The sequence below is a fragment of the Nuphar pumila genome, chromosome 11 (genome assembly GCF_984573655.1).
Source record: "Nuphar pumila chromosome 11, dmNupPumi1.hap1.1, whole genome shotgun sequence".
In the NCBI taxonomy this organism is placed as follows: Eukaryota; Viridiplantae; Streptophyta; class Magnoliopsida; order Nymphaeales; family Nymphaeaceae; genus Nuphar; species Nuphar pumila.
Window position 1 is genome coordinate 84,360,844 of NC_143259.1, and position 15,840 is coordinate 84,376,683.

Below are 15,840 nucleotides of genomic sequence, written 5' to 3' on the forward strand. Positions count from 1 at the left end.
CATTATGCAGGGAGGGGAGGGTTGAGCCACCTCCCTACGACCCCCCTTTTTGCGAGGGAGGGGGTTGAGCCTCCTCCCTTCTTCCGTTATGGTAGGGGAGGGGCGGAGCCTCCTCCCTGCTTCCGTTATGGCAGGGGAGGGGCGGAGCCCCCTCCCTGCTTCCGTACGGCAGGGGAGGGGCGGAGCCCCCTCCCTGCTTCCGTACGGCAGGGGAGGGGCGGAGCCCCCTTCCTGCTTCCGTACGGCAGGGGTGGGGCCGATCCCCTCCTCCCTGCTCTCTGCTACGGCAGGGGAGCGGTCGAGCCCCTCCTCCCTGCCCCTTTTTGCCTGCCTTGTTTATTTCAGCAGGGGTTGAAGGTCCCTGCCTCTTTTGGGTTGTTCTGGCAGGGGCCATCGGCCCCTGCCCCTTTTAGTTGTGCCAGTAGGGGCCATTGGCCCCTGCCCTTTTTGTTTGCCAGCAGGGGGAGATGGCCCCCTGCCCCCTTTTTGCGCGAGCCTATACCCTTGGCCGACAGGCTCGGGAAATCTATGGAGGCTACATCGTGACGGGGACAGATCATTACAATTGTTGGTCTCCAGCGAGGAATTCCTAGTAAACGTGAGTCATCTGCTCGCATTGACTACATCCTTGTTTTGGCAGCAAGGGTCATTTGGCCCTGCCCCATCCTTTTTTCGAGTCAATTGGGACGATTGGCCCGAGCCCTATGTATCGGAGACGTCGAGTCTTTGCCTTGCTTTTGCTTTTGTCTGGGTTTGCATGTTAATATCGCATATTTGCAGCTACGACGGATCTCACTCGCGCTCCGCGGCCCGAGCCGTCAATCGTGTACGTCCGCAGACGCCAGCAAGCTCGTAACTCTCCAAGGTAGGGGAAGATTGCACGGAAGACTTGGATAATTGAATTAAGTTCAATTAAACTAAAAATGACCATTAAATAAATATATATATACAAATATATATATTTATATGAGTATGCACTTCACTCAAGAATGCGGTTTCGCAGTCCTTGCCATTTACCTTCTATCAGTTTTTATGTGTTGTCACGCATCGCGTCGAGGTTTAGCGTTGCACTTTTGCTTACCGCCTTTACCTTACGTCGCGCTTTGTGCCTAGGTTCTTGCTTTTGCATATGTGTTGGTATTGCCTTGCTATTGCAGATGACGTGCAGGTTCTTGCTCTTTGTGTATGCCTTAAGGGCATCCTCGTGGAGGATGCAAAGGGCATTTACCACTTTCTCTCTTGTGATGAGAGTTGAGTTGGAAGCTAGCGTTACATCCTCGTCTAAGGAGAGGGATACCTTGCAAGGATCCTGACTCTTCGAGTATGCAGTCCTGCAGACGAGTTGGGGTCCGAGCGAGCTACTTAGCAGGGGTCCTGTTGAGAAACTTGTATCCCGTCTATCGAGGCTGGTATCGAGTCATGCGAGGCATGTAGATACCCCGATAGCGGATGAGGTTCTAGAAAATCGCATGTATAATGTTGGCACAGGTACTGTTGTTTCAAAGGATAAAGTAATGTTGATAAACTTTACATCTTTGTGAAACACACTTGTTGAGGCTTCTATTGGGGAGCTATACCCCCTTCATCCTAGAGTACTTGTAGTCGTGCACGACACGTCTAGTACTGCGATAATCGGATAAGACGGTCGTGCGACCTCGAATAGTGCTAAATGCACAATGCTGTAATCACTTAAATTGTGACTGATTCGCCTTCACAGGCAAGATGCTCTAGTGGTTTAAAGACCACAGCATAGAACGGGTGATTAGTTAAGCAACCCCTAACGCACCCATTCGCTTCTTGTTGTCTGTCAAGGGAGAGGACAGAGCGGTACAAAACTCCAATAGACAGGTTGTTAACAACCACCTCACGGGCAATGATCCGGCCTCCCCAATCATTGGAGTTAGGGGAATGGGGCGACATTAGTTAGCTCAACACTTCTGTAGAAGTTGGATGCATCCGTGGCACTGCTTTTCAGCGTTTGGGGAATCCTCTCTCGGCTAAAGTCGTCCCTTTAGGCGCGGACTCAACTAGCTATTCGGGCTATTCAAAATACATAGAATAACAGACGCTCGAACTAGTCTCAGTTGTTTCTACGTTTTGCCTGCGCGTACCCGCAAGCCAGTAATATCGAAACATAAAGTTTGTTCACACTAGTTGTTGAGTAGAGAGATTTGTAAAGGTATCTTCAACAAGATACTAAGATCAAGACCTCAATATTCTTGATAATAAACCCGGCACGAATGCACAATAAGAACACTTCAGAACACTTGTGCACAAAAGCACAACTCACAAATAACTCACAAATGCGCAAAGGCATAAAAATAATGGAATCAATTTATTGAGCACTTGGGCTTTGACTCAAAGCCATAAGAGAATACAAAGGGGAGAACCCCTATTTATAACATCACCAAAGGGGGCCTTGGAGGGGCTCCACTCATAGACGTTGGAGGCCCTCCAACGGTCACAAATGTGACCGTTGGAGGGGCCCAACGTCTATATGAGTGGGGCCCCCAAGGTACCTTTTGGTACATTAAATAAAAGAAAATAAAAAACGAAAAAGAAATAAAAGAAAAATAAATTTACAATCACATTCAAAAAGTGAATGTGCGTAAAATAGAGGAAAAGACTAAACTACCCCTACGGCTAAACAAAAAGAAATATATATTTTATATATATAATAAGTAGATACATTTACATATATATTAATATATGTATATGTATTACCTTATATATATAAAATATATATATTACATTAAATGATTAGGTACATAATTTAACACCCCCCCCTCAAACTTAGGGCAGGATAACTGAGAGTTTGCTAAGAAGAAAGTTGAAACGCGGAGCACACAAGGCTTTAGTGAAGAAATCTGTCAACTGATATTCGGACGTGACATATGGAAGGTCAATGATTCCTTTGAGGTACGCCTCCCGAACATAGTGACAATCCATCTTTATGTGTTTGGTCCGCTCATGAAAAGTGTGATTTTTAGCAATATAAATCGCACTTTTGTTGTCACAGCAAAGCTTGGTAGGCCCTTCAATAGTGATCCACATGTCTTTCAGCAACTGATGAATCCAAACAATTTTCATGGTAGTAGTCGTCATGGCACGATATTCGGCTTCAGTTGATGATAGAGACACCTTTTGCTGCTTCTTGTATCTCCATGAGATCAATGAGTCTCCTAAGAATACACAAAAACCAGTGGTGGAGTGACGGTTATTTGGGTCATCTCCCCAATCAGAGTCAGTATAAGCAATTAATTTTAACTCAAAAGAGGAAGACAGAAAAACTCCCTTATTAATAGTGTGCTTTAGGTATCTTACGACATGTAAGATAGCACCCATGTGAACAGAAGTTGATGCATGCTGAAACTGACTTGCCGTATGCACCGCATGTGATATATCTGGTCTGGTGATACTTAGGTACATCAACGATCCTACTAGTTGTCTGTAGGGAGTAGGATCGGAGAGAGGAACACCATCATCAATCTTCATTTTAGCTCCTACTATAGCAGGAGTTTCACAAATTTTATCGTCTGTAATACCTGACCTGTCAATAATCTTAGATGCAAGCTTAGTTTGAGACAAAAAATATCCTCTATGAGAGTATGCTACCTCAATACCCAAAAAATAAGTTAAGAAACCCAAGTCAGACATTTCAAACTTATCCTTTAGAATGGATTTTATGCTTTTAATCCCTTTAGAATCGCTCTCAGTTATAAGCATGTCATCCACATATAGTAGCAGAATAACAATCTCTGCATTAGATTTTTTAACAAACAAAGCAGTATCAGTAAAGCAAGATGAAAAACCATTTTCTAACATTACAGAGTTAAACCTATCATACCAAGCCTTGGGAGCTTGTTTTAAACCATAAAGTGCTTTCCGAAGGCGAAGCACTTTTCCTTTAGGAGACTCCATTCCAGGAGGAGCATCCATATATACTTCTTTGTTTAGATCTCTGTTTAAAAAGGCATTCTTAACATCCATCTGATAGATGTTCCATTTATTGATTAAGGCAACGGTTATAAGACATCGGACAGTGACCATCCGAGCTACCGGGGCAAAGGTCTCCTCATAATCAATCCCATATTTTTTACTATATCCTTTTTGCAACTAAACGGGCCTTATATCTCTCAAGGGACCCATCACTCTTAGTCTTGACCTTAAACACCCATCTACACCCTATAGCTTTCTTGTCTTTAGGAAGGTCTTGAAACTCCCATGTTTTTGCTTTCTTTAGAGCTTCTAGTTCATTATTCATAGCGACTATCCATTCCGGACACTTTCGTGCTTCCTCGAAGTTCCTAGGTTCTATGTAAGAGTGAATGGCGCTTAAACAGGCTCTATATTTAGGTGAAAAGGACTCATATGAGATGAACCTAGAAGGGGGTCTTCTTGATCTTTCGGTCCTGCAAAGGTTTTCTTCACTCGAAGGAGTAGACTCACTATCATATCTTTCGAGAGCACTTCTGAAAGTATTCCTATCTCTATGAGAGTAGGTTATGGGATCTCTATGTGGTTCTTCATTGATGTGTTGATGAAGTGTTGAGGACTCAGAATGGGTTTCATTATTACTTAAGTCATTTTGATTTGATTCATCATCACTAGTATCATCATCTTCAGTCAATAAATCAAACAGGAAGGAATAGTCTATATTCACGTCATTAGTTTCAAGTTTTTCGAAACCACTAATATTTTCCAAGAAGCTCACATTTCTGGAAACATATAGTTTATCACTTTTAATATCATAACAGCGAAAGCCTTTTTTGAGTTTCAGAATAACCAAGAAAGACACAAGGAATGGCCTTAGGGGAGAGTTTGTCATTTTTATCAGTAAGGACAAAACATTTACATCCAAAAACCCTTAACCTGTTGTAATCAGGTTCTTTTTCGTATAATTTTTCAAATGGGGAAATCTTGTTCAAGTTTTTAGATGGAAGTCTATTTATGAGATAGACAAATGTAAGGGCTGCCTCAGCCCAAAGTGTTTTCGGAATATTTTGCGAAATGAGCAAAGTTCGTGTTGTTTCAATAATATGCTTATGTTTTCATTCAGCCAACCCATTTTCTTGGGGGGTTTTAGGACAAGACTTTTGATGGAGAATTCCATAATTTTAAGGATAACTTTTGAATTCATTAGAAAGATATTCGCCACCCGAATCGGTTCTAAAAATTTTTAAAATTCCATTGAATTGATTTAAAACCATCATATGAAATGTTTTAAAAGATGAGAAAACTTCATGTTTATGTTTAAGAAAATATATCCAACTGAACCTAGTGAAATCGTCCACAAAGACAACATAGTATGAGAAACGTCCCTTAGATATCACCGGAGCCGGACCCCATACATCGGAGTGAACAATTTCAAAAGGTTTTGTTGTAAACATGGATCTTTGAGAAAAAGGGAGACTTCTCATTTTTCCAAGAATACATTCATTACAAACAAAATTTTCATTACAAAGATGCTTAATAAAAGGCAAATAAGAGATTTTAACAATGTTGGGATGACCCAATCTCTTATGCCATACATGAATATCTTTGTTTTGAGCAACATTACAAAATTGATTCTTGGGAATTTTAAGAAAATCAACATAGTAGAGGTCTCCTCTCCTAGAGCCTTCCCCAATCAACTTCCCAGACTGGTGATCCTGTATCCAACATTTATCAGAAGAAAATTTTATATCGCAATCATAGTCCGAGAGTTGAGAAACGGAAAGTAAATTTAAGTTTAGTTTTGGTATAAGACGAATTTTTTGGATAAGGAAGTCTTGTTTTTCAAAATTGTCCATTCCTTTAATTTCAAGAGGTGTTCCATCCGTCGTTGAGATAAAAGATGGATAGAATAATCAGAAAGAAAACAAGGACTTGGAGTCATATGAAATGAAGCACCGGAATCAAGGAGCCAAGATGTCTTACCGAGAGAGGAAGAGGATGACATAGCGGCCCCAGAAATGCCTCCTTTGAGAAGAGGTTGAAGAGCATCCATAATTTGTTGAAGCGAAAGAGACTCATTTGATGACGAAGGTCGTTCCTCTGATTGGGATGCTAAAGCCCCGGCAAGAAATTTCTTTCATTTCGGACAAATGGGTTTGATATGCCCTGGTTCTTTACAAAAGTGGCAATTTAATTTGCTATAGTCTCTCTTGCCATATCGATCATTTCCTCCTTGCCCTTGATTTTTGAAATGGGGTGGTTTGTAGGTCTTCAAATTATTTTCGTGTCTTGACACAGCATTAACCACTTCATAATCATTTTGAGAAGGTGTAGCAAGGATACTCGGGTTATTTTTACTAATCCCCATACGTGTTTCCTCACCACTTAGCTTGGTGATGACATCTTCAATAGAGGGAGATGTGAACGCGGATAGAAGAGAGGACCGAATTTGCTCAAATTCGGGTCTAAGACCATTTAGAAAGTTGAAGAATCGATCTTCCTCTAGTTGTTTGTGTCTTAATTCAATAGCTTCTCCGCTCCATTTTGGTTCGAGCATAGCAAGCTCGTCCCAAATAAATGATAGTTCGGCAAAATATTCCCGAATAGACAAATCGTTTTGTTGAAAAGTCAAAGCTTTCTTTTGGAGATAATATTTGTGAGATAAGTCCCTTGAAGTATACATTTTTTCAAGGTACAACCAACCTTCGGAGGCCCTTTTAAACTTAATGATGTTGGCAATGATCTTGGTTTCAATGGATGAAAAAATCCAAGACAATATTTTGGAGTTTTTCATTTTCCACTCATCATGCTGTTTGGAATATTCTTCTAGGGCCTTTTGTCTATCTTCACCTTCAAGAATCTTAATATCCCCTTTCTCTATGATAGAGAGTTTGGGTTCGGGTTCGGGTTCGGGTTCCGATATGGAACCTTGAACGTATGCCCAAAGGCCTTTCCCTTTGATATGGGCTTCAATATTGACAGCCCAAACATGGTAGTTCGAACCACTAAGTTTAAACCCAAGGGAGAAGTGGGAGTCTTTTTCACCCATTAGAGAGGAAAGACGATAGAAAATAATGCGTACCTTAAAGGATTTTCAAGCTTTTCTTGACAAAAGTTGCTTCTAAAGTATTGCCCGAAGTAGATGATTTACTCCAAAACTTCACTAACTTGAGGGCACGTTTTTCGAGGTACTTCGCAAGTGACGAGATGCACGATCCTCCTCCTTCAACGAGGCTCTGATACCATGTAAAAGTATCTTCAACAAGATACTAAGATCAAGACCTCAATATTCTTGATAATAAACCCGGCACGAATGCACAATAAGAACACTTTAGAACATTTGTGCACAAAAGCACAACTCATAAATAACTCACAAATGTGCAAAGGCATAAAAATAATGGAATCAATTTATTGAGCACTTGGGCTTTGACTCAAAGCCATAAGAGAATACAAAGGGGAGAACCCCTATTTATAACATCACCAAAGGGGGCCTTGGAGGGGCTCCACTCATAGACGTTGGAGGGGCCCAACGTCTATGTGAGTGGGCCCCCCAAGGTACCTTTTGGTACATTAAATAAAAGAAAATAAAAAACGAAAAAGAAATAAAAGAAAAATAAATTTACAATCACATTCAAAAAGTGAATGTGCGTAAAATAGAGGAAAAGACTAAACTACCCCTACGGCTAAACAAAAAGAAATATATATTTTATATATATAATAAGTAGATACATATACATATATATTAATATATGTATATGTATTACCTTATATATATATAATATATATATTACATTAAATGATTAGGTACATAATTTAACAAGATTCGCTCGCTTGCACTACTGACTCGCTTGCACTACTGATCTGCTTCCACTACTTACTCGCTTGTACTACTTTCGTGCATGCACTATTTTACCTCGTGCATTTCTTACTTGTTTGATTGCATATTTGCTTTAAATTGCGTAACCTACTGAATTAAATGTACATAATTCAGTTGTTTGTAGTCTCTCTTGTGCACCTACTAGTTTTTCGCGAAACAAACTCATTCTATGGGTACAGGTGATGATTAGGAACACCACAGGCGATGGCGCGATGGCAAGATGGCTCCAAGACGTTCTTCTTCCTGCTCTTAGCTCGCGTCCTGATGTTTGGGGTTTTGTAACGGATTTTCCTTGGGATATCCGAATTTTGTACTATTTAGAGAACTTCTTAAATGAAAGTGGTTTTTCCAAGTGTTTGAAAGTAGCATGGGTTGTGCGTTTTGGTTATTTTAGCTAACGCGCCCAAAGTTGTCAGCTTGTCTTTTTGAAATTAACAAAAGTATAGTCTTCCGCTGATTTCGTAAACCATCTCTGAGATGAAGAGATTTCTTTTTAGTCTCTTGTCTGTTTTTCTGAAAGGTTTGCATGTTTGAAATTTGGGGGTGTTACAGGTCTTCTGAAATACAATTGCTTTCTTAATGCACCAATGTTTTCTTCAAGTAATCTGTGTACTTGCTTTCTGCTCATGTGATATCTTGAGTGTGTGCTTGTGAGACTGCACCTGCATGCCTACTTTGTGATCTTGCGTTCATCTTTGCCTCCTTTGCGATCTTGCGTTCATCTTTGTATGTGTGCAGTAGTTTCCTTAGACTCGTCAGGCTGACTTGGTCGGGGATCACTAGGTGTCGCATGATGCTTCCATTAAGCCCGCGACAATTAGTCACAAGAATGCATTTGGTGTCTGCCTATATACCTATTTACCTATTTGTGTGTCTGTTTGTATACACATGCACACATATACATGTCTATGTATATTTATTTACACATCGAATATGGTATGTTAATAAAAAAAATACATTTAGAAACCATAATTGCATAAATTACTGATAAATGAAAGAAAATGATCCAAAACCAACATAGCTTTGAGTAAGTGACAATATCTGCAGATTTTAGCAAAAGCAAAATCAATAGCTAAAATGTCAGTAGGTCAAGGTATAAAGTCCTACCACGAGTGCATCAATTCTTGCTTCTATAACTGTAGAAGGAGCATATCTTGCAGCATACCCATACATTAATGCCAAAGCAGCATGTATATCATCTGCATTTTCGGCCTTAGATCTATCAGAAAAGAACGAAAGGAACCTGCAATGAGGGTAGAATATTACACAGTATAACATGAGTAAAAATAAGCAAAATCATATTTCAAGATTACTGATGTACTGGTACCAAGATATTACCTTAAATATCATCCAAAAGTAAGGATGCAAAATCAAGCCACAAGACATGCATTTCAACAAAATGAACGAACAAAAGGGGAGGGCAGAAAAGATCTATAGGAACATAATTCATGATAATTTCAACCAAGGAGCAATAACAGTTTTATACAGAACTTACAGTTTACGCTGCTCCTAGCCACTATGACAACGAATGGGTCACACACATACACAAATAAATTATACTGTCTTAAATGCAAACCTTTGAAGCCTACTGAGACCAACACTATCAAGAATGGTTTTAAGCTTCTCCAGGACGGTATCCAAATGTGATGCTGCAACCTATGTACATGAGGAAGAATGTTCCAATCAGCATCATTAGAATTGCCTGAACAAAAAGAAAATGTTGTTTTCGTACCAGCCCCATGGCCTTTGCCAGGCCAAGTCTGTTAGTTGCTACTGAAATATTTGCATGACTGTACATCCAATCAATCTTCTCACGGATATAAAATTTATCTTCCACTTTCTGAAGTAGTATCCCAAGACATCTACAGGAATAAGGAGAAGATAACAAAAGAAAAAAATTTATTTGCATATAAAAGCTATTACACAACCTAAGAAACCTTAAAAGCAGATCCAAGATACACGGTACCAGGAGATCTATGACAGTCATTCAATATAATGTGTGCTTATTTTACATCTTACAAGGTGAAACTAATTGATCCATTACCAAAACAGAGCAATGGAATAAAATCGGCATTCAGTACAATCTAGAGTGAAGTTCATAGCCACACAACAAACTTCAGTTCTACATCCAATCCATTTTATTTCAATATATAGCATTTAATAGAAAGAAGAAAATGCATTATCAATGCCTAAGTGATGATTCTCAAATCATGCACGCATATTAACTAATAGATTTCTGCAACCACAGAATAGTTGAAAAGTAAATTCCTTCAATACAAAATCATTCAGTTGACTGATAATGTACACGAGCTCCCTCTCCCATGGTGTGCAACTGATTTCTCTACCTTAAGGAGATGAAACCTCACTTCCTGCTACACTGCTCAGCTTCCCTCCCACCAGTATCAGCCCCATTCATATCTCAAGTTTTGAGGCTAAGAGAAAGAGCATCAGAGGGCCAACCAACTAAAATTCTACATGGGTAAGGGTCAGACTCGAGCTTATTGTAGAAATCTGGACTGAGAAAAATGGAATTCACATAAAATCCATAAAATGCCTGAAAATGTAAAAGAGGGAACTGAACATCGTAACAAACATGACACAACAAGATCAAAAGCACAAGAGACAACCATAATGAATAAATTGTCTTCTTGTTTTTTTCACATGCAGATTGACCTCCTAAATACATAAAGCTTATACAAAATAAAGTATGCAATGAGATGGAGAAAGGCCATCAATAATTGGAAATGGGTTTCTAGTATTCTAGTAGCGTGGTAATGAATCAGTTAAGAGTTTATTTGACAGCAAAGATGTTGAGCCAAATTAGGGACCACAATATGGTGATGATTATCATCCGAAAGCCATTTTTTGGCAGATCAATACCAAGAATATCTGTTACTGAAAATCTGATCTCAAGAAAAGAGGAAGCAAACCTTAGCAGCGATGTTCTCTATACGCTAATGCCTCTTACAGAGTGAGGGGCCAAAAACACTAGGATTTTGTTTATAGTAAGATAATCCCTAATCAGAGTATAACAGAAGGATGGCATAAAATTTACAACTACGACAAATACTACAAGTATGGCCCCAATGGGTGGCATCCCAAACAACATAATATTACAGAACAGCCATTTATAAGTTGTGATATATGAAAAACTCTGAACAAATATGAATTTTGCAAATCCATCATTGTTAAAACTTGCTCACAAGTTGTATATCATGTCTAAACATGCATAGTTTGTTCTTTAGGCAATTGTGTCGTGCACTTGATAATCTCATCTTAAATATGTTAGTTATTCTTCAATGCAGATAAACTTGGGACCAACTTCCCCAGTTTCAACCTTTAAAAATGTGTTGATCTGTTATGCAATATAAAGTTGGTTAACACTGCAATTGCACTTTTAGTATCACAAACTATCAAGTTCATGATCAACGATGCCATCACATTTATCATCAACATCAGCTCTACCATAATGGTAGGAATTGTATATTCAACTGTTGGGCCTCAACTTGCAATGATTCTTTGTTTTTTGCTTCTTCAAGATACTAAATTTCTTCTCAAATAAACATATCCTATAATAGATGTTCTTGTATCTGGATCACCAGCTCAATCTAAATTTGGAAAACCAACCTAATTGTAATGAAACAAGGAGTCTTCACACACCTCACTCAAGAGGCAGAAATCATACCCATAAATGGTCCAAAGCACAAAAACCGCTAAGGGCTTATGAAGAACGCAATCACAAAGTGCACATGCACAAGTCCACTACGGGACAATCCAAAAGGCACTAAGGCTTACACAAGCACAAGAGAGCATACAATAGCAAAAGAGGGACAACACCTAAAAAATAATCAATTTATTCATCAATGAGCTTTAAAGAAGCTTACTAATACAAGGGGCTTTAAGCCCTTATTTATAGACAAGAAGAGGCCAAGAGGGAGCCTCCAAATAGACATTGGGAGGCTCCCAACGGTCATATATGTGACCGTTGGGAGTACTCCCGATGTAATACCGTGTGTTTTCCATGGTTTTTAAATTCGAAAACTATGAAATTTTGTTTTTCCAAGATTTTTAAATTCAAAAAGTATGAAATTTTGATTAAGTACTTTAATGAATATGATAAAAATCATGGAAAATAACCTCGAAAGTAGGTGATGTTAGTTGGGTCTGGGCGTGGCCCAGGGCCCACTGACAAGACCTAGTTGAGACAATTAGTATTTGTAAAAAATTTCATTTTTAACCTTTCAAATCTAGCGAAATTCATGTTAAATTCAGGCGAAATTCGGAGGTGAAAATCAGGTAAGTATATTGTTAGATGCGTCTCGTAATTATGAGAACATTGGTATTTTCTTTTTCTGAAATCGAGTTACGGTTGGCCCGAAAAATCGCATTTTTCAAAAATGACCCGCCTCTATTTTTACATTTTTCTGGATTGGATTGGACCGGATCCAATCTGTTTGATCTAAGTTGATATGGATCTAGACCCAGTACAGGACCCATATTAACTAGGATCTGGTCGAGGTTGGATCCATATAGATTTTGGATATGGATTTGGATCTTGGATCCGAATCTGAAATCCAAGCATAACCAATTTCAAACTTTCAAATCAATTTAAAGGTTAAATTGAGTAGAATCCTATTACGAGAGGACTTCCAGAGGGGGGCGAAACCCTCTGAAATATTCTTAAAATAAATTATTTAATAATTAATAAAATACAATAATTAAATAAATTTTGAATTTATTGATTAGATAAGGTGGAGTTCTACATGAAGTAGAACTCTACCTAGATGGGTTCTCTAGAGGGGGCGTCACCCTCTAAATAAACCTTTAATTAAATAAAAAAATTTATTAAGAGATAATAAAGGAGAAGGTTGAGAGAGAGTCCTTTAGAGGGGACATCACCATCTAGAGGAGTCCTCTAGATAAGAAGTTAGTTGGAGATAAAACAAAAAAAAATAAAGATAGAAAAAGAAAAATAGAAATTCTAGAAAGGGGTTGGATTTCGTCTCTCTCTCTAGAATCATTATTCTAGAGACAGAGAGAGCCCAACTCATGGGAGAGAAAGAAAAAAAAGGGAACGAAAGAAAGGAAGGAAGAAGAAGAAAGGAGGCACCTCCCGTGTCGAACATCTTGTTAAAATATGTAATATCTTTAGTTTTAGTTAGCTTTTTTAGTTTGACCAAGTCAAAAAGCAACATGTAGTAAAGGAGCCGTTGGGCTCCCAACGACTCTAATTAGAGCCGTTGGGAGCCCAATGACTTCCTTCTAGCTCTCTCTTTTCACTCTATAAATATGGGGCTATTTCCCCATTGTAAACTAACTTTTTGTGTGGGCTTTATCCCACTTTAATGAGATATATTTTTCTCTCTTTTGTGTGTGCACTCTTTTGAATATTTTGGTTGGTGTGAGTGTGTTGTATGAACCATTCGTTCATTACGAAAAATCTTTTGTGAGCTTCCTTTTGAAGTTTCATTTGTAAGCTTCCTCTCATTACATGGTATCAGAGCAACGGTCGTGATCAAGCTACTTATCTCGGTGCATTAGGAAGCATGCCACTCAAGTTTTGGAAAAGAAGAGACGTTCTTCAAGTATATATAAAAGAGAGATCAACAAAGCTTGGAGGTGTGTTTGTATCTACCATTCGTGGTAGAGTACATCTCTCTTCTCACCTCATATTGTTTTTTCTTTCTTTATTCTCCTTATTAAGCCTCGTAAAATGCATGACAATGATAATTGTAATGAAGTGCCAAATGAAAAGGGGCAAAGTCTTCAAGCGAAAGCACGGAAGCACGCACATACACAAGAGGCCACAAAGGGGCAAAATAAACCACAAAAAGTGGTCAAGCACAAAAAGAGGTAAAAAATATTCTTCTCTTCATAAAATGCTTCACAAGAAGCTTAGAAAATACATGGGACTGTGCCCTTTATTTATACACAACAAGGGACCCAAGGAGGGGCTCCCATAGAGTCGTTGGAGCCCCTCCAACGGTCATATTTATGACCGTTGGAGGGGTCCAACGACTCTATGTGGACCCCTCTCAAATGTAAAAAAATAAAAAGTAAAAAGTAAAAAAGGAAAAAGAATAAAGGAAAAAGAAAGAAAAGAAAAAGCATATCAAGGATATGCGTGTACAGGTGAAATGACAGAAATACCCCTGTGGGGTTTTACAAAATAAATAAATATATATATATATAGATAGACACGTAGACATATATATATCATATATATGTATATGTGTCGTAATCTATATATATAGATATATATATATATAAATATAAATCATATTTTAACACCCCCCTCAAACACACGGTGAAATCACTGAGAGTTTGCTAAGGAGGAAGTAGAAGCGAGGCGAAGGCAAAGCTTTGGTGAAGAAGTCCGCCAACTGATATTCGGTAGGAACATATGGGAGTTGAATGGTGCCGCGTAGGAACTCATCTCGAACATAATGACAGTCCATCTCAATATGCTTCGTTCGTTCATGAAAAGTGTGATTGCTAGCAATATAGATGGAGCTCTTGTTGTCACAACAGAGATTTGAAGGAGTTGAGAATGAGACACCCATATCTTTAAGTAAGCTTCTTAACCATATAATCTCGGTTGTGGTAGTGGCCATCGCACGATATTCTGCTTCGGTAGACGAGAGAGAAACTTTCCGCTGCTTCTTACACCTCCAGGAGATAAGCGACTCCCCAAGAAATACACAATAACCTGTGGTAGAAATACGATCATCGGGGTTACCCCCCCAATCAGAGTCAGTATACGCAAGTAAAGTAAGAGGTGAAGAAGAGGAGAAGAATACTCCCTTAGTTATGGAATTTTTTAAGTATCTGATAATCCTCATTACTGCTGCCCTGTGAGTAGTGGTAGGAGCAGTCTGAAATTGGCTTGCACTATGAACTGCATGTGAAATGTCAGGCCTGGTGATAGATAAGTATGTTAAGGATCCAATTAATTGACGATAAAGCGTGGGGTATGCTAAAGGAGTGCCATCATTGGCTCTCATCTTGGCATTGATTACTTCTGGAGTCTCCACCCTTTTGTCATCTGTCAACCCAGACTTAGCAATAATGTCCGAGGCAAGCTTCATTTGAGATAGGACATACCCCTTGGGGGAGTATGCAACTTCAATTCCTAAGAAATACCTTAGAAAACCCAGATCAGACATATCAAAATTTTTCTTAAGAATATTTTTAATAAGATCAATACCTTTCTTATCATTACCTGTGATAATCATGTCATCAACATATAATAACAAAATTGTTATGTATTCATTAGAAGATTTAACAAACAAAGCAGTATCTGTGTAACATGAAGAGAAACCATTATCAAGAACTACTTTGCTAAAAAGGTCATACCAAGCTTTTGGTGCTTGTTTTAAACCATAAAGAGCTTTGTTTAATTTTAGAATATTACATTTCCCAATTTCAAGACCCGGCGGAGGGTCCATAAGGACTTCTTCACACAGAGTTCCATTTAAAAACGCATTTTTAACATCAAGTTGATATATTGGCCATTGTTTTATGGATGCTAAAGCAATTAGGGTTCGTATACTAGTCATTCTGGCTACAGGAGCAAAGGTTTCTTCATAATCAATCCCATATTCTTGGGCGTAGCCTTTTGCAACCAAACGAGCTTTGTATCTTTCAAGAGACCCATCACATTTGGTTTTGACCTTATATACCCATCTACACCCAATAGCTTTTTTTTCCTAAAGGTTGAGGAATAATGCTCCAGGTTTGGGCCTTGTTAAGAGCATCTAATTCGATTTTCATAGCTTCAATCCAATGTGGGTGATCTTTAGCTTCCTTGAATGAGGTTGGTTCATGATACGAATGTATTAACATGAGACAAGCCCTATAATTCGGCGAAAAAGATTCATAAGACACAAATTTTTGTGGTGGCCTACTAGTACGAGAAGATCTCCTAGGTGGATTGTTATCAATAGATTCTTCTAAAGAGAAGTCTTGAGAGTATCTGTCAATGGCAGGTTGATGTTCATTTCCTATCCGTCGGGTAAATACATTTA

General features: G+C 38.8%; 1 protein-coding gene across 1 annotated transcript in view; it reads right to left on the reverse strand.

Moving 5' to 3' along the window:
- The window catches only part of LOC149822456 (ARM repeat superfamily protein), a 264,124-nt gene that overhangs the window by 141,641 nt on the left and 106,643 nt on the right, over positions 1-15,840 (reverse strand). The window contains exons 24-26 of the mRNA XM_089981529.1: positions 9,546-9,675; positions 9,390-9,469; positions 8,921-9,056 (exon numbers count right to left, since the gene is read on the reverse strand). Coding sequence (XP_089837655.1) covers positions 8,921-9,056; positions 9,390-9,469; positions 9,546-9,675 — 346 coding nt within the window. The remainder of the gene's footprint in view (positions 1-8,920; positions 9,057-9,389; positions 9,470-9,545; positions 9,676-15,840) is intronic.